Below are 20,734 nucleotides of genomic sequence, written 5' to 3'. Positions count from 1 at the left end.
TAGATGCACACACACACACACACACACAAGCACAAACAAACACACACTCAAAAAGGCAGTGAACAAACTGTCTTACCAAAAATGTCAGTAGCTGCCCACACACATACACACACACACACACGGCCAATTTGATATTCAAAGTGAGTGTTTCAAGAGGCTTCAACTCTGTTGTTGTTATCATGATGAAGAGAGAGAGGAAGAGGGGAAGGGAGTGCACTATGGGGAAAAAAACAGGCTCAGAAGGGGATAGGGTGTGTGTGTGTGTGTAGTTGCATGCCCATCCAACAGTGGACCGATGAGCCAACAGGGGACATTTTCCACTGTCATGTTTTAAATCATGCTAAGATCGTGTCTAAGACCTTTTTAGTAAATGTATTTTAAATTTAGACAACAGGGGACCTGCAGGTGTGTGTGTTAACATGCGCAGTAGCATCCGCTCGGTCACATGACTCGGTCACAGGGTCCCAGCGTCACGCTGTCGTCACGGCTTGCGCTCCAGCCTCGGTCCTGGTCTCATTCACATGAACGGAAGAAGAGAAATAACTCTGGAATCAGCTATTAGTGCGTTTTACAACTTTAAAAACTTAATTTCTTAAATAAGGGCTATTTAGGTGTTCGTACTGGGAAGTTGATTCACCTCAAAAAAATTATCCACTGAGTTACAGACGTCTCTTTCCCAATGTAAGTCTATGGGAAAATGTCTTTTTGGGCCCAATGGCATTACGTGATGGGCATGGAAGTCGCAGTACCGCCGTTTGGCCACTACGAAAGTTGGGATCGACGACCGGCACACTTCCTGGGGCCTTTCTGTGTATTGGCAAGAATCTGGCGATACGATACGTATCATGGTACAGGGGTAACAATCAATATATTGTAATATGTTGCGATAATGTAAGCAAGGCGATATATTGCGATTTTTTCAAATCTAAATTTAGGAAAACTGTCATAGTATAAAGAACACAGCACCATATGTATAAAATCTGGGTAAAAAAAGTCACTATGTGAAATGGCTACTATGGGGACTAACATCATCACACATGAATACATTTGGACTCATTGGATCCACAAGAGTCTCAGGTTTACTGTGATACCCAATTCATGCAATTCTAAGACTGTTTATGGACCCCAGTATGCAGAAATATTCAAATACACAATTTTAGAATAGGACACATTTGTACTGCATGCAAAAAACTACTTGGTTTTTGCCCAATACTGCATGGAATTAGCATCAAGTGGGTATCTCTGTAAAGGGGAGACTCGTGGGTACCCATATTGAACCCATTTTCATTCACATGTGTTGAGATCAGAGGTCAAGGGACTACTTTGAAAATGGCCAGTTTTCTTTTTAATTTAGCGTAACTTTGGAGCGTTATTTGAAGCTTCCTTCGCGACAGTAAGTATGACATGGTTGGTACCAATAGATTCCTTAGGTTTTCTAGTTTCATACGATGAAACTGAGCCCGCACCAAGGTTAATTAAAGATCGATAAAGCATTTTGGATAATCGATATAGTTTCGCAAAACATTATATTGCAATACTCATATGTATCTATATTTTTTTACAGAATATAAAGGCTCAACTTAAGTGGATGTCCTGAATAGTTTCAAGCTTCACACTGAATTAAAACGAAGGGGTACCCAGAGGGCAAGGAAATAAGAAGTTTTTTAAAATCTAAAAAAAAAAAAACAGGATAAATCAGACTTTTACTGGATCTTTAAAATAGTTTTTTTTTAAAAACTCCCTTCACTAGTTTTCACAAATACAGGATTTCAGAAGTTTTACATTATACTTGTGTGTTCAATCTACTCATATAGGAATGCAATTTGTTTGTTGATGTACATTACAGAAATAAAGATCCACACCCGTACTGTGCAGAATGTCACGAGTCCCTGTTTGCTGGTACATAGTGACAAAACTTCCCTGCAGTGATATTCACACTCCAGCATAGATGAATAAAAAGAAATATGCTAAATGAATAATTCTTACGAGGAAGTAATCAAAATGTATTAATTTTGTTTTGCCCTCATTATAATTGTGTATTGTCATGAAGTGGCTCACGGCTCAGACAAAGGAGGAAGAACACACATGTAATTTGAACGGTTGTGGTTCAGGAGGAGCGGGTCGTCAGCTGATCAGAAGATCGGCAGTTCGATCCCTGGCTCCTCCAGTCCGCATGTCGAAGTGTGCTTGGGTAAGATACTGAACCCAAAATTTGGATGCACCCTATTTTTCCCCCTGATAATGCTACATTGCGAACAATAAATCTGTGTTGAAATTGTCAGAATGAGAGCTAGTTAGCGTTAGCGTCAGCTGTTAGCTCCGTGCAGGACTGTGCTGCTTGCCGGCTGCTAACAGCTAAAGTTAACTAGCTCTCATTCTGTTGATTTCAACACAGGAGGTGCCATACATTATGATGTGTTCAAGCTCTATTCAGTAAAGTGAGAAAGAGTGAGAAATGTGGAAGGTAAATTCTGACATCATGATGTGTTCAAATGTAATCTCGTAAAATGCAGTTTTTGCACTCAGAATTTTGAATAAATCCAGTTGTTTGAAGGAGATGTTTTGACAGCAATATGAAATAGATAATAGAGTGGGAATTATGACCTGTTTAACCTCTTAACAAAAACTAGTAAGCAAATGGTAATAAACGGAATTTCACTGGGATTGGTATCCAAGTTTCTGGCATGGTGACATCCCTACAGTCCAACTATGACTGAATACAAAGCCTGACTTTCTGCTGATGTGGCATGATGTTTGTTACCTAGGTGGTTGCGAATGTGTGAAGTCTGAATCTAGCATCACTCGCTACTGAAAAACTGCTGTAGTGTTTTTATATTTTTAGTAATGTTGCATCAGCAGGGTGGCCCTGTTGCTTTCTGAATGAAGGCAGAAGACAGAAGATTAAATCTGAATTGTGAATAGTCCTAATTAAAATAGAATAATTCAGAATCTCGAAGGAAGTCACACACATTTCATAGTAATGACATATAGTAACACTAAAAACATAAAGTCACTAGTGTTATATTTTTAAAGCATATTGTAAAACATTAATTTATTCTATAGACAGTTTCAATGCAGGCTAAGGACATAGACATATATACATATTTGCATTTATATTATGGAAAAAAATTCTATACCTTTTTTGTTTTTTCGAAACAAACAAAGTATGTGTGTTTGTGTGTGCTTGCGTACAATTGTGTGCGTGCGTGCGTGCGTGCGTGCGTGCGTGCGACAAAAAGAGAGAGGGAGACTTTGTGTGTCCATGTGTATGTTTGTGCATGTGTTTGGGGGTTTGCATCTAGGGAGCAGTGCTGCTTTGTAGTGTGTGAGAATAAAGCAGATGAATGGAGGCAGCTAGCAAGCTAACGTCCACCAGAGCACGAGGGCCGGCCCCCGGGAGTGCACACACACACACACACACACAAACACACACACACACACACACGCACAGGGTACACAAACATATGTGCAAAAAATACAGACGCACACCTTTGTCAACTTGGATATAAGCCCACAGCGAGGCCTCTTGAACGCTGACTCACTTCACACACACACAATCACTGTCATGAAGTGAAGCCAGCAACACAAGCTTCACACTTACACACACACACACACACACACATAATCGTGCACAGAATCATAATCATTCTCTGAAGCACTGGGACACAACCAATCCTATCTGTCTGACATTTATACATATGTGTGCACACACATGCACGCACACACACACACACATGCACACACACACACACACACACACACACACACACACACGTACACACACACACACACACACACACATATACACACATGCTCAAACGAACATAAATATATGCACACAGAGTTGTGAAATAGTTCATGCAACAAAAGAACAATTAATCGAATATTAATCGCGATCAGGATGATTCCCACAATTAAATGAACATGATTGACTGCGATATTGACATATAATATGCTCAGCTCATAGAAAAGTCTGCTGCATAAATCAAGCGCTTCCTAAACTAACAGCTAGAGATGTACTGTCAATCAGCAACCGACCAAAGTCTGGCGGTTTTCAGCAGTCTCATATTCATATATCCAATTTTTTTGCCAGTCAGACACACACATAGCCGCCACATGATGGTTTTACGTCGGCACACAGCGGCACAGTCAGAAACGTCGCACACACACACACACATACACACACGCGCACACACACAGACAAACATGTTGTCGGTGTGGAAGTTCTTCAGCGTGAGTGAAGAAGAAATAAAGCTGCAATTTATCACAACTGCAAGTCCAAAATAAGCCGTGGAGGATCAACCTTAAAAACATTTGGAACAACTAACTTATTATATTGTATATTTTTGCAAATAACCACTATAGATGACAGTAACAAAGTAAAAGAATAACATTTAGAATTTTGGACGGTTGGAAGGTAGCAGAAGATGGAAGTGAGAGCAGTGCTCTGTTTGTTTAAATGTGAAATTACAATACAACTATTTTGTCCCTAAAACCTATAAATAATCGTGATAATAATCATGATCTCAATATTGATTAGAGATTATCATTTGGGCCGTAATCGTGCAGCCCTAACAAGAGTGCAAACAACAACACACACATTTTCTCTATGCAGAAAACACACATGTAAACAGTTTAACAACAAAACAATCTCTCTGTCTTCTCTGCCTTTATCTTAGCTGCCCCTCAGCTATAGCATTCTCTCTCTCCCTCCCTCTCTCTCTCTCTCTGTCTCTCTTTCTCTTTCACACACTCACACACATCATCCACAGCAAGCACGTCCAGGATGGTGTATGGATTTTAGCAGCTTTAAACAAGCTCCTCCGGAGGAGCTGGACACAGCCTAAGCAAGGATACAATGGAGTCTGCTTGCCTTGTCTGTGCGTGTGTGTGTGTGTGTGTGTGTGTGTGTGTGTGTGTGTGTGTGTGTGTGTGTGTGTGTATACTGCTCACCCATGATGTACACAGCAGCTTTTAGCAAACATACACACCACGCTAGCATACACACACACACACACACACACACACACACACACACACACACACACACACACACACACACACACACACACACACACACACACACACACACGTCTGGTCCTGGCAGGCTACCAACCCTGAGCAGATTACTGACCCTCAATCAATATCCACGTCCACCAGAGGCTGATTAAACACAACAGAACGAGAGGAGGGGAAGGAGGGCGAGAGAGACAGAAAGAGAGAAAGACGTGTACTCAACTTTAGAAATGCTTTATTTTTCTTGATTATTGATTATGATTATGTTCTTTAGTTCAGTTTATGTAACCAAGCTATAGGGTTAGCTTTATTGCTAGGGTTGTCAATCGATTAAAATAGTTAATGGCAATTAATTGCAAAGCTGTCAGTGTGTCAGTGTGCTGACTTAACTATGACTTGCCGCAAAAACTGCATGTGATTATCATAAAGTGGGCATGTCTGTAAAGGGGAGACTCGTGGGTACCCATATTGAACCCATTTTCATTCACATATCTTGAGGTCAGAGGTCAAGAGACCCTATTGAAAATGGCCCATTTTTTTTCTCGGCAAAAATTCATTAGGTGTTCTATTTTCATATGATACCAGTATCTTCACTCTAGCTTTAAAACTGAGCCCGCTACAACAAGTTGCGTTAATGCGTTAAAGAAATTAGTGGCGTTAAAACAAATTTGAGTTAACGCGTTATTATTGCGTTAACTTTAACAACCCTATTTATTACATAACCTGTTTGTTGAACATTTTCATGCATCATACTGCGTTTCATAAACAATCTTGTCAATAAAGTTTCTAAATTGAGAGCGGTGACAATGTGCGACACATTACATTAGAAAAGCTGTGCCAGATTTACCTTCTGCTCCATACCCCCCCCCACCCAAAGTCTTCTCCTCCCTTCCTCCATCTAAGTCTCAACCACTCTCCACCCCCATACTGACTCTCACCCCGCCATCTTGCCCCGAGAGCCGAAGTGTCAATCAATCTGTTGCCGGTTGCCGTGGTGAATCTCTAACCCCGCCTCTCCTCCTCCTGGCTCTGTCAGATTACACCCTCGCATGTCAGTCAGGAACATCCGCCGTGTCAATTGGCTGAGTCCTGCCGCCCTGCTATGTGAGTGTGGGCGTGTGTACTTGGGATACCATACCAGAAATCTATTATAAATACGGTTTATATATAATTATGCTGTTGGCTATGATCTGGCAATGTAACGATTACTGAAGTTTACGAAGCTTTTGTGTGAACCGGACACAGTGGACAAATTATTTAACAAATACAAACATACAGTATGTAAAGGAAGGAATAATACAATTATTCTATAAGCTGTCTGATTACATGCTTCAAATAAGCACTGAGAAAGACTGTCTGCAGGGTCGGCCAACTATTGTAAAGATGGATAGGGGTTGATCATTAAACACTCTTGTTAGGAGGGATGTGTAACTTCAATATTTTGTTGGTACCAACCGAAATGTGCCCAAAAGCTGGAATGGAATGCATGCTCAACTACCTACATCGGCCCGGTGCATACGGGTACTTCGCAAAAAGTCAAGGCCGCGCCCCCTTTTGGGGGACAGAAAACCGAAGATCCCATAAACTTCAATGCAATTTGACATATGCTTGGATTGTAATTTTGACAAATTTGTATGCATTCATCTCCTGTTAAACAAATGTTTGTTTTATACACGTCTAATAATTATTCTGTGACCTTGCCTGAACCTGAGCGTTGGCGATATCTCAATAAATGAAGGTTGAATAGCCACCATGCCCCTTCAATCTTCCCCCGTCCAATACAGTGGCCGGATATTGCTTATCCAGACATCTCTACGTATCTGATTGAATCACGTGAGGCTAAGTGTTGTCTGTAAATAACCAACGTGTTAATAACCAACGGTTTGATGCTGCTATAATGTTAATGTATGACTGTATTACTGCAGCAGCCTCCCACTCAAGCTAACGTTAGCTAGCCATGCTAGTCATTGTCACCAGCATCATTTAGCCACACTGACAGTGAATATTAACGTATCTTATGTGCCTCAAATCTCAGTGTGAAAGCCTCGGTTAACCCGCTACACAACAGCTTTTCCTCATTTTCCATTTTCTCTCCTGTGACAGCGAGGTTTTTTCCCCCAAAAGGGAGCCCAGCCTTGGCGATGATGCAACGCTGGTCTGGTCTATAGCCTGGAGCCATAAAGCCCCTCTATTATAATATAATCTATGTACTGTAAATTCTTGTTATTTATTGCCTGACATACACACCAATATGGATATAGGGGCATTTATTGGTCTAGTTCCATTTCTTGTGTTCCATAAAAAGGAGTTTCAGAAAAAAAGAAAAGGATTGTTATGGAATTGGTGCCTAAATTCAGGTACGTGCTGGAATAAAACATTTTCAAAACATGCCCAGTCCTACTCATTAATTAGCTGAATTTGAACATAATTTTGTTTAAGCGGTTTTATCAAAACAATCTTCCGGATAAGCCTACTGTTTACATCCACAAAATGAGTAATTATCTCTTATTCAAAGACGGTTCTGAGAAAGTCATCACTCACAAAATTGTCAGGGATTGCACAGAAAAGACAAAGAATGAAGGAGGGAGTGGTACATCTGCCCAGGCGAACAACTTTGACTTAATCCAAGTGCACTTGTGCATAGAGAGTACGGACATTACAAAAATTAAAAACATTTACATGATAAAAAAAAGGCTGTAAATGCAGCTGCTGAATAGTCTGGAGTGATATTTTGTGCTTGTAGTTTACCGTCACAAATGTGACATTTTCGTATATAAGCACACTGGTTCTGTGCTGTTGTTGTTCTGCACAAACACATATTGGTCAAACCATGTGAACAATATCCTGCTGAAGGGATGAGCTTGTCTTGTTGCAGCACGGTTTGTGTGTCAGTGTTGCTCCGAGCCTCATCAATCCCCGACATCTGTCTCAGTTCAACATGGACAACCCCCTTCACCTCCTCTGTCTCTCTTTCTCTCCATCTTCCTCTCTTCCCTTCTCCATAATCTGCCTACCTCCCTCTATCCTCTGTCTCTCTCTCTCCAGTCACACATGAAAGACTGCCTGACTTATGCCTGTCAGAGGAACATCCTTCACCATGAGGACAAGAGCTGAGAGGAGAGAGAGAGAGAGAGAGAGAGAGAGAGAGAGAGAGAGAGAGAGAGAGAGAGAGAGAGAGAGAGAGAGAGAGAGAGAGAGAGAGAGAGAGGAGGCTTCCAGATAAGACCAATGAACACACAAACACACACACAGACAAAATTACACCCACCAGTTCCCACTGCATGGGCCAGAGCGGGTCATTGAAGGTGAGGGACTGGTCACTCTTATTCTCCTCAGGCTGCCTGTCAGATGCAGTCTCTCTCCTCTGGGAACCTGCAAGCACACACACACATCATGTGTGGATGTGTGTGCACGTATGTGTGTGTAGTCGGGTTTTTTTTCTTGTTTTGAACTCTGACTTCAGGAAGTCCCTGGTCTCCAACCAATGGTGAAAGGCCTCCCAGATTCCCCTTCTCTCCAGTGAGGTGGAATACTGCCGGAAGATTACCATATCATTAGCATATCATTAGCATCTCATTGCCGCGGCACAGCTTGGCTCGCTGTCTGTCGATGTGCTATCAGCTCATCAAGGCCCGCACCTTTCTCTCCAACACTACATGCACTCACTGACACTCTCTCTCTCTCTCTCTCTCTCTCTCTCTCTCTCTCTCTCTCTCTCTCTCTCTCTCTCTCTCTCTCTCTCTCTCTCTCTCTCTCTCTCTCTCTCTCTCTCTCTCTCTCTCTCTCTCTCTCTCTCTCTCTCGCTTTCTTCACATTTTCACCCCTGCACAGCACTCCATCTCACTGCCATTCACTCTCTGTCTCACACATGGATATGAATCCGCTTGTTTCATTATACATGTGTATTGCAAATGTATTGCATGTATTGTATTGCAAAATTAATTAATATCACACAAGTTGTTAATGGGAAGCCCCATTTCTGAAATGACTGTCATAAAACATTGCACAGAAACATGCATGGATATATTTCAAGCATTAGTATTAATTAGGGGTGTTATGGTATATGTATTGATCCAGAACCAACTTGATTCGGTATGCAACTTTCTGTGGTACAGTACTCCCTCTGAACCATGTAATTACTGACACATTAGCCTACTATACTTCAATAAATGTCTAGGTCTTAGCATGTGTACAACTAAAATTCGAAAATGAGTCCCCAGATGTATAATTCTTATACCCTTTTCCCACCTAAATTAGCGCATATATGCAGGTTTTTTAAACACAGGAAAACTTGCTAGAAATAGGTGATAGACTCCTTTCCCATTGTGAGTATGCTGGTACCGTCGCACTTGCCTTTGTTTTTTTTCCTTCTGTGTCACGTTCAATGACATCGTCCCACCGGCCGGCACCGCAAGCAGGGTTAGTAAACAGTTAAAATATTACAGTGGTTACTTCTTTTTTTATATATCTTGTTACTTATTCAGTCTCTCTTTCAAACTCTCAAACCAGAGTTGGTGATTGATGAACAGTGGGAAGATTAATAAAGACGGTTTTGATGAGTTTTATTGTTTGAATGATGTGTTTCGACGATCAGCGAGTTCAAATTACTGTAGTCTGACAAGAGTCTGGTGGCTTTGAGGAGAGCATATTAATTGCAGGGCTGGGCGGTATATCAACTTTTTAAGGTATATTGATATATGTTCAAACGAGATACAGGATGACACAATACCGTTTATATCAATATCATTTAAATGTTGTGTTATTTAACATTTCTCCCATAAAGCCGCGCCAGTGCATCTCTCCTCTCTCATGGTACGTGTCCACAAGCTCCGTCCTTTCCACGCTTCCCATTCATTGTCTATGTAAGCAGCCGTACAATGCATTCTGGTAGCGTGGCGGCGCGATTTGAGAGACGGGGCGTCACGTTGACCGCTCCTCATTTGCATAAAGTTGAGGTCTAGGTTACATTATGCAAACTAACCCTTGTCGATCCAAAATAAAGACAGATTTGGCAACTGCATGGCTTATTTCTCGCATAAAATGTTTTCAGAAACAGATTTCGTGATATAAGAGAAGAAAGTTTCCAAACGAGCCGCCATGTTGGTTTCCGCGTTTTTGTGTTTGTTTTACCTGCTGTACAGAAAACGTACCAAACCGTACATTTTGTGTACTATTGCACTAATACTGGTCTTACTGATTGCATCCTGTGCCTTAATAGAGCTGTGAGTCCCATAATGAGGCTTTTCCACACTGCCAAGAAACTGTGTTTGGCATTGAAATGCCCATATTTGAGATATTTAATACTGGCACATAATATTGAACACTGGCAGCTTCAATCTAAAAATACTAGTAAGAAGAATTAGACTTCAAATGTGCTCTTTTCCCTCTCTCTCTCTCTCTCTCTCTCTCTCTCTCTCGTATGTGAATGCACGTATAACACCACTGTTCATCCACCACATCCTTGCTTTTTCATCTCTCTCTCTCTCTCTCTAACTCGCCTTTATATCATCTATCGGAGCAGAGGCTGCGCGACACTGAGGATGGTAACACACAATGAGAGAGAGAGCACCGCAGCAGGACGTGAGCCAGTACATTCTTGTGCAAACACGTCCACCACTTCCCCATACAAATGCACACACATGATAAATAATACACACATGGACTTAAAGGTATACACATGCATGATGTAAATATTAAACAGACATAAAACAGCTGCAGTATACTGGTTTTCGTCAGAGAGGTTCATTGTCGTAAAGGTCAACATGATGTCTCAAAGGCATTTAGAAAAACATACGTGGCAAACACACATATTCAAGACAGCCAAGCACACTTCTCTACATGGACAAACATGTATGCATATAAAACTGTATGTTGAAATAAACCTCAGTCATTTCTGTAACTCTACAGACACTAGATGCTTTCTGACACGTCTGACACCAAACTTGATATGAAAGCCACTTCTGATTTTGAGGATGTAGACTTTAGAAACATGCCAAAAAGGACCAAGTGAACCGTGAGATGGAAAATGTAGTGTTTTAACATGAATTGGTGGCAGTTAATAAAGGAAACATGACATTTTAAATGTTGAGATCTCCAAACTATTTTTTTTTGTAAAGGAATACTTATGTTTACTCTTTACCGTCACATCTTTACTCTCTAAAGTTACATAAAAAAAAACAATGTATAGGCAATTAAATGTTAAATTCACATTTTTGAATTAATTTAAACCCCTTTAATCTGCCTTTTTACTCTATTGCATTTCCTTATTTATTTAATCTTTTGTCCTTTGTCCTTTTTATGTACCCCTATTTACAATGTTTAAGACTATTTTATGATAAAAATGGAAATTTGTTTTGGATTAATGAGGTTTTGGGGGGGGGGGGGGGGTGGAGATTTAGAGATAGTTGTGGAGTTGTTTGACGATGTTGCCAGGCCACTGTCAATCAAACTGAATAAAACCACACCCACACAGTACAGATGAAGCAAATTAGCCAAGTTGTTAAGTGTAAAAATGAATGAGGAGGTTCTTTTTTTCCCCCTGAACTTTAACTTTGTTATTCATGAATAATTCATTTTAGAGTTAAATACTTTGGATTTCAAACCACGTTTTCAGAGGTTTTAACCCACTGGAGGTCAGCAAAGGTACGACTTTCAGCTGGTAAAAAGCGACACTGGAAGGAAGCATGTTACTCACTGTGAGAGGTACTGAGGTCCAGTCTTGTCACAGGAACCCGCTTCTCTCTATAATGGCTGTGCTGCCTCTGCACCCAGCGAACCTGGAAATCACAACACAAAGTAATGCGTTACTTTGAGGAAAATATTAAATCATTTTGACTTTGGTGAGTCGCTAAAATATCACACATTTAACTTTTTTGTTTGTTGCATTCACTTCCCTTCACCTCGATAGATGCTCATGTACAAGAGCTTTAACAATCTTCAGCCATTTCTGAAGTCTTATTTTGGCTTTGTATGGCTCTTTTTTGTCTTCATGAGGATAAAAGCAGAACAGTGAGAAGCGTGGAGTAAATGAAATATTTTGTTCTATTCTGTTTCATTCTATTTTGAAAGAGAGGGAAAAAATCCATAGCGCAGGGAGAGTTGGGTATCTTTATGGAGGAGAGTAAAAGGTTTCCTCTTCATTAGTTCAAAGAGTACTCGCTCGCTCTGTCCTTTGCAGTCCCATTGTCCTGGGTTAAAAGCAACGAAAACACCCCCACCTCACCTACACCTCTGTCCTCCACGGCAGGCACACACACACACACAGTTTCTTTCATAGGCCGCTGCTTGTAGCTTTGATCTGATAAGAGGCTGGTCCTTGTGAAGGTGGGCGCACCAAATCAAACAACAGATCGCGGACACACACACGCACACACACACACACACACACACACACACAAACACACACGTATCAGTGTCAGACCACTATTGTCCTCTTACACTTAAATCAGAGTGGAAGAGGTTGAAAATAAATACTATTGAGAGGCGGCTGCAGTCTTTTATGTCCTAAAAGCCTGCTTGCTCTATTCCCCCTTCATGTTCTTCAATTACACTCAATTAACAAGAGCTGGTCTAAACTACCAGAGGAAGACGGGTGTAGGGTAAGGGGGGTAGGGGGGATGGGGGGGTTCTTAGCGCTAAGAACACTACATGTGTGATATTAAACACAGAAAACCTCAGACAGGAAGTGGAAGTGATACGTGTGTACAGTTCTGCAAATGTAATCAAATTGGTGTTTCTATTAGGCTGATCATATTGATTCAAAGATGAAATTAAATAAAAACGATGAGCTCAGTGTAATATTTGGATTAGTGTACACGTTTTAGGTGATGTCTAATTAACAAGAGGAACGATGTCTTTTATTTTTACTAGACACATGTTATGTTATACGAGACATACCATGGCATTTTTAGACAAGTGTAAAATCTTTAAGATATACTTTCAAAGTATAGCACTGTTTATATGCACTGTATAGCACCACAGTATACACAGAATACAGCAAAAACAAAACATGCAACTACAAAAACTGTTTTTTTTAGCATAAATACTAAATTAGAGGTGATTGAGTATATGTTTTCACCAGAAAACCACTGGAACGCATCTATCGTGTACTATCTACAGGAAGTGAAGAGGTTTGTGACCTTTATAACCAATCATTTGATAAAAAAATCGAATATGGATATTTTCTGGTGCTGTTTAATCATCAGAACTGATTTCACTAACAGTAACGGTTACTAAAGAATGCATCCACTATAAGCTAGATAAAGCAAGATGCGCTTACTGCAGTTTGCGTGAGCTCAAACCTCATTTGCCATGTGTTGTCGTCGACTAAAACAATGAACGATAAAAAAGCATTTTTCGTTTTAAGACCAAGACTAACTCTAAAATAGCTGCCAAAATGAACACTGTGGCGAAAGTGCTGACAGAGATAACAGTATTAACCTGAGGGGGTAACCTGAGGGTGGGCGCTACGTTTCCGCAACGACGCTGTCGGTCAAGACAGTGTTATCAGCTGTAACCGCCGTATGAGAGCAGTACAGAGCGGCGGCCATGAGCTAGCCAGTGGGGCACGCTCACATGCACTAAAAGCACGTGTGGCCGGTCCGGCTGTGTCAACAAAGCACAGAGAAACTCTGATTACAACACACATAGAAGGGGAGTGACTTCATTCTCTGCTCAGGTAGACATTACTCCTCTATATCTTTACATAGCAAACAGTTGTTTGATGCTATATTAATGCTCTAGATATCGTACAGAGCACCTTTAAGCTTATCCTATTATAATTCCAAAATGTTTTCCAAAATGCCAATACTGCCCAGAAACTGTTGTCTATAAATGACACGCAGAGAGAAAACAGCAAACATCTTTATATATGATTCATGATGCATCATATGATACAGTTATATACTTAAAATTCACCTTATATATGTTTCAAATTTATATATACATGCACATAAACACAGATAACAAGGATGTGACTGTGTGTGTGTGAGTGTGTGAGTGTGTGTGTTCGCGCCCCAACTACCTTGTAAAACCCCTCCAGCCCCTCCTCTGGAGGAGCAGCCAGGACACGGTGATCAATACACATGATAGGGAGCTAATCGCTCTCTGTCAAACCAGGCCCTGCCAGCTACTAATGGCACACACTCACTGGGGAACTGTGTGCGTGTGTGTGTGTGAGTGTGTAAGCGTGGGCCTTAATGGCAGATTGAGACTCTTTAGGGAGTGTTGCTCAAGGTTAGACTCAGGGGACGCGGGGCAATTGACCACACTGTCTGTGACACTGACCCCTCTACTGTCAGCGCATTCATCATCCAGCTGTGACATATAGGCAGCATGCACACACACACACACACACACACACACACACACACACACACAGATAAAAAGTACAGATAAACCCACACAGTACACACAATGCCCTGAAAATGACATCACCAAACAGAAAAGCACATTTTACAAAACAGAATGTCTTTCTATGGCTGCCCAACACGTGTTACAATACAAAAACAAACCTTCAGCATCAAATGCAAAAGAAGCTGATACTCATCCCTTCAAAATAAAAGCCTGGTTAAATAGAAAAAGAAACTGGCAGAGAGAACAAGGTTTGAGATCAGTGGAAAAAGACAAAAGGTAGGACTATAAAAAATAAACCTTATTTGGAAAAAAAAACTGTTTTCCAGCAGAGAGGGAGAAAAGAGCCGTGGTGGAACATGATTGAACGGCCGAGGTAGAACTGACAGAGGCACAATGTGAATGTGTGGAGGAGGAGGAGGAGGAGAAGAAAGACAGTAAGATGGAGGGAGTAAAAGTGTGTGTGTGTATGTGTGTGTGTGTGTGTGTGTGTGTGTGTGAATGTGTGTTCGCAGACATCCCATGAAGAATATATGCTGTATGTGTATGTGTGTGTGTGCGCAGATATAGCTCTATAGAATAGAAGTGAATGATTGAGGAAGGTGGTGAGGAAACACAGAAAGAAAGGTGTGTGTCTGTGTGTGCGTGTGTGTGTGTGTGTGTGCGCGCACACAATAGTCCCATGTCTCTATATGAATGAGTGGATGCGGTGGATGGCAGGCAGCTGCAGCAGTGTGATACGAGCAGAGCTGCACAGATATCAGCGCTGACATTTTGGGCTTCGCTACCCACCCACGGCCCCCTGGGAAAGTGATGGCGATGGCAGCGGCAGTGGCCACATGCAGCCCCCCCACCACCACCTCCCTCCGCCTGTCAATCACAACGCTGTGCCTCACGAGGCTTTGTCGGCCCCGGCCTGGCCCCGGCTGGACCCACGATGCCACGCAGCAGTGCACGCACCACATGACCAACCGGCACCCTGATGCACCGCTGATCCCTATCTGAACCTCAAACCCCCCCACACACACACACACACACACCACCCACCTCACCCATCTACTCTCTGCCTCTTCATTCAATCTCTCATCTCTAGCTGCCAGGCTGATAGCCCCGACCACAGAGAGAATAAGGACAGAGGAGGGGGGGGTTGTGTGAGTGTCACCGCCGACGAGAAGATGAACAGTGAAACCAACACAGAGGCACGTACAGAAAAAAAAAATGTGTGAGCTCTACAGTAGCAAAAGAGAGGAGAAAGATAGGAGGGAGATACACTTTGGCCCCTCCTCTAGCCTTCTTTTTGGGCACCTCTTGGCCTCGTCTCCCTCCTCCGCCTCACCCTCCCTCCCTCCGCCTCCCCGCCCACCCCCGGGCCCTCTGGTGTGTTGCTCACTCCATTGTGTCAGCCTTCAGAAGTGCTCAGTTTGAGTGGCAGGCCGTCACAGATCAGTTCCCTGCTAAAGCGGCCCGGCAGGCCGGGGTGACGGGCCAGGAAGGGATCTAAGTGGGGTTTATCAGCGCTTCTTAACGCCTCTCCGGCTCCCTGACACAAAAGAGAGGGGGTATTAAACATCTAAAGCAAACCAAAAAGCGTGAAAGCTCCTTATAGGGCCGCGGGATTGCGGATGTGACTGGAGTCTTTAAAAAAAAAATAGCAAAAAAAAAAAAGAGAATGAAAAATAAGGAGGAAAAAGCACACAAATGCTTCAGCAGTGAGAACGCATTGAGGGAAAAATTCAAATGTATTTTCTATCCTGTGTGGATAGAAGAGTGGGTGGGTGGGAGAGAGAGAGAGAGAGAGAGAGAGAGAGAGAGAGAGAGAGAGAGAGAGAGAGAGAGAGATAGAGAGAGAGAGAGAGAGAGAGAATCAGTAAAACTAGCTTAATAATGCTTTCTAGCTCACCACCTGTTTTGTTTGTGAAGCTGAACGTACAGCCTTATATATGAAACTCAAGTATATTACATTTAAAATCGAAAATTAAAAGTAATTTGATTCAAAGTACCCAAGTATAACCCAAATCTAGGATAGTCCATGACAATATAAAGACAATAAACCGTCAGTGAATAATTTTAGTCTCAGGTGGTTTCTCTGTAACAAACATTCAAACACACACAAAGGGGTTTCAAGGCCGACCATCAAACAGGGAACAAAGAACAGGTGTTGAAATAAACAACTAACTGCAGAGGCTTCCGAACACGGCAAATCTAGAGAAGCAGTATGAACACATAAAAAAATAGTGATGCTGGTTTGTTAGCTAACAATGTGACAACTCTGCTTTAGATCATTAACACAAATTAGCACTTATATAAAACAAAGTAACATGATAGATCTTTCCGTTTAGTAGATAAGGACGTGTGTGGGAAAAGATTGTAGGGTCAGAGGCAGGCGGCAACGTCTGGGTCTGAAAATTGAAGCCAATGCTGAAGTCCCCTTAAACTTACATTCTTTCTAACAGCCAGCAGGGGGCGACTCCTCTGGTTGCAAAAAGAAAACTGATTGTATAGAAGTCTTTGAGAAAATGAGCCTACTTCTCACTTGATTTATTACCTTAGTAAACATTAAAAAATAGGTTTCCTTTCATGACACTTTTGTGATGTATATTTTGTTTATTTATTGGACTAAAAAGGCTGAGAGAGCTTGTGTGGACGATAGCAAACTTGCCGCTCCCGCACAGACACCTGCGTGAATATATCAGCAATCGCCGGTTGTTGGGCTGGCGGTGGCCTTTTGGAAAATTATAACATATCACCCAACCCTAAGTGAACACTATAGTGAGACACTGAAACCCAAGTTGCTCCCCAGGCACTTTACAGCAGTCAGCTGCTCCTATTGCTTAGTATGGATTAAATGCAGAGGTCGGATTTCATGTATGTATCTATTAGGGCTGTCAATCAATTAAAATATTTAATCGTGATTAATCTAAATTTGGATCTGTACAAAATGTACCTTAAAAGGAGATTTGTCAAGTATTTAATACTCTTATCCACATGTGAGTGGGCAAATATGCTGCTTTATGCAAATGTATGTATATATTTATTTGAAATCAATTAACAACACAAAAAATGACAAATATTGTCCAGAAACCCTCACAGGTACTGCATTTAGCATAAAAGATATGCTCAAATCATAACAAACTGCAGCCCAACAGGCAACAACAGCTGTCAGTGTGTCAGTGTGCTGATTTGACTATGACTTGCTCCAAACTGCATGTGATTATCATAAAGTGGGCATGTCTGTAAAGGGGAGACTCGTGGGTACCCATAGAACCCATTTTCATTCACATATCTGGAGGTCAGAGGTCAAGGGACCCCTTTGAAAATGGCCATGCCAGTTTTTCCTCACCAAAAGTTAGTGTAAATTTGGAGCGTTATTTAACCTCCTTCCCGAAAAGCTAGTATGACATGGTTGGTACCAATGGCTGGCTGGCTGGAGAAGGTAATCACTCAAAAAGCGGTGGAGTCATGTTCGAGTTGTTGATTAGTTGACCTGACCTTCACCTCTGATGTTTACATCTTCTTCTGTGGGGAAAACTGGCTTCTCCTTTACATAACTTTGTTGAATTGTTCAGTTTTATATCATGTCCACTTCACAACAGTTCAGCTGCATAAGTCTTTGACTTCTCTCACTGCTAAGAGCCTTGTTGCTACTAGAGTGGCAGTAACAATAAGCTGCAGCTTCGACTAACTAGGCAGACGTTAAGACAAAGAAAAAAAAAGTCAGAGGACGGGGACATAGTCGGCACGGTGGTTTTCTGTATATGTGTGTTCAGTGTGTAGTACACCAGCAGGGACCAGTGAGTGTATGTCAGGAGCTGGCAGGGGGTTAGTATCTGAGACATTTTGTAAAAGGTCAGTGTAGAGTTCAGTCAGAGACATGTCTGTGTGCTTGAGGATGAAACTGCAAGAGGTACCGTAGTTAGGACAGTTAGGAAGAGGGTCAATGAGGGGAGGTGGAGCCTGAAGTAAACAAGGTGCAGGCAGAGAGAAAAACACTTGGGTGTTTTTATCTCCTGTCATACTGCAGCCATATGTTTGCATGCATTAACTGTCTGGTGGTTGCCTGTGTGGACATATTTGTTTTATGATCATGTTTGAGTCTAGCTTTGAGTCTGTTTAAGTCAGAGTGTATGTGAGCTGTGTAAATGTGCACGTGGCGTACTGTGGCCTTATCTGTGTGTTGTCTCTGAGCTCTCACATGTTTGTGTGGAGATGTTTTTCCACAGACTCGCTAATTGTGTCATTAGCAGGGCGATTAATACAACAGCTGATTGTTGCTTTGCTGACAGAGGGCTGAATCGACCGGGATTACATGGTGGCAAAAACCTCCTCCTCCTCTGAGAAACCACCATGGACTTTCATTATATGTGTGTGTGTGTGTGTGTGTGTGTGTGTGTGTGTGTGTGTGTGTGTGTGTGTGTGTGTGTGTGTGTGTGTGTGTGTGTGTGCGTGTGTGTGCGTGTGTGTGCGTGCATATATGTGTCTGCTGTAAACGATAGGCTGTTACAGTACAGCTCTCCACATGTGAGCCCCAGAGCCCCGTTCCTACGGACTGCTGTAACACAGCCAGTGTTTGATATGAGCCACAGCAGCTGTTGCAGATTGCGCTGATTTATGAAGTGTGCTTATTATTCCTCTGTTATGGAACACGTTCATGAGTTCAACTGAAATGTTTCACTTTTAACTACTCTGTTATCACGAAACTGTAGATATTGAAACGTTCCATTGTTCTGCAATGTTTCAATTAGAGCTGTCAAAGTTAACGCCATAATAACGCGTTTTAACGCCACTAATTTCTTTAACGCAATCTATCTTTCAGAGCTTGTAGCGGGTTTTAAAACTAGAGTGAAGATGCTGGTATCATATGAAACTAGAAAACCTAATAAATCCATCGGTATCAACCATGTCATACTAGCTTGTCATGAAGGAGGTTAAATAACGCTCCAAACTAACATCAAATCTTTGCGAGGAAAAACGGTCATGGCCATGTTCAAGGGGTCCCTTGACCTCTGACCTCAAGGTATGTGAATGAAAATGGGTTCTATGGGTACCCACGAGTCTCCCCTTTACAGACATGCCCACTTTATGATAATCACATGCAGTTTGGGGCAAGTCATAGTCAAGTCAGCACACTGACACACTGACAGCTGTTGTTGCCTGTTGGGCTGCAGTTTGCCATGTTATGATTGGAGCATATTTTTTATGCTAAATGCAGTACCTGTGAGGGTTTCTGGACAATATCTGTCATTGTTTTGTGTTGTTAATTGATTTCCAATAATAAATATATACATACATTTGCATAAAGAAAGCATATTTACCCACTCGCATGTTGATAAGAGTGTTAAACTTGACAAATCTCCCTTTAAGGTATATTTTGTACAGATAAAAAAATGTGTGATTAATTTGTGATTAATCATGATTAACTATTTCCATCGATTGACAGCCCTAGTTTCAAGATGTGTACATGTTGGCATAAAACATGACAACCGAGCAAACGTCATCTGCTTATGGTGACTGTGCGATGCGGTCGAAAGCTCCAGAACAAGCGAGCAAGTGGACCTTGAGTGTTTTTTCAAAGTATGGAGGACAATCGAAACAAAACAGGTATCTTATCTTATTAATACACATGTTCTATTACAATGTATTTGCTAAGCAGTTAGTTAGCCAACATTACAATAAATTTAACTTTAGTTTTATTGAAGGACATTACTGTATTATTGGAAAATAAGTGGATGAGAGATCCTGTACTGCTGTTCATTGTACTGTATTTTAAGTTACAACCAAAATGATTTCTACATTTCAAACATCACATCGGCTTCAGGAAAGAAAGAAGAATTTCCAGTCAGGAAAGACATTGTTTGACTTTCTCTTCAGAGCATGTAACCTTGACATCCATCCCCATGTGGCGAGATTTAAAAAAGAGATTTAATAAAAGAATTTTTGATTTTCTTTTTTTTTAAGGTTTAGAAGAGAATGTCAAAATCAGAGCCAGGAAAGGTTTCTGACCTTTCATTCTGGCTTTCAGAGGATGCAACCTTGCTGATGTTCCAAAGATCAATAAGAATAATTTCAACATGATTTTGCCAGTCGTGGGGAAGTTGAAACAAACACTTTTATTTTAAATTCAAAACTTCACGGAGAACTATGACAACAAACAACACAGTTTGGTTCCACTAGATATATAATGCATGAAAAAACACCATCTTATAATGCTTTTGCTACACAATGATGCACCAGTAACTCAGTCTTCAAAGAGTAGCACATTTCACCTCATGCGTGATGCCAGGATTGGTATTTTACCATGTTACTCTAACTAGTAATACTGTTTAAGAAGCATTAAACTAACATTAACTCTGCCTTAGTGTTACGGATT

The 20,734-nt window shown here is 41.5% G+C and overlaps 1 protein-coding gene across 1 annotated transcript in view; it reads right to left on the bottom strand.

Moving 5' to 3' along the window:
* LOC141779855 (furin-like protease kpc-1) overlaps positions 1–20,734 on the bottom strand; it is a 211,859-nt gene that overhangs the window by 156,950 nt on the left and 34,175 nt on the right. Inside the window, exons 5-6 of the mRNA XM_074654880.1 lie at positions 11,711–11,792; positions 8,285–8,388 (exon numbers count right to left, since the gene is read on the bottom strand). Coding sequence (XP_074510981.1) covers positions 8,285–8,388; positions 11,711–11,792 — 186 coding nt within the window. The remainder of the gene's footprint in view (positions 1–8,284; positions 8,389–11,710; positions 11,793–20,734) is intronic.

This window comes from Sebastes fasciatus, chromosome 12 (assembly GCF_043250625.1).
Source record: "Sebastes fasciatus isolate fSebFas1 chromosome 12, fSebFas1.pri, whole genome shotgun sequence".
NCBI lineage: Eukaryota > Metazoa > Chordata > Actinopteri > Perciformes > Sebastidae > Sebastes > Sebastes fasciatus.
The sequence above is the reverse complement of the archived record's forward strand: the minus strand, read 5'-3'. Positions and strand labels throughout refer to the sequence as shown.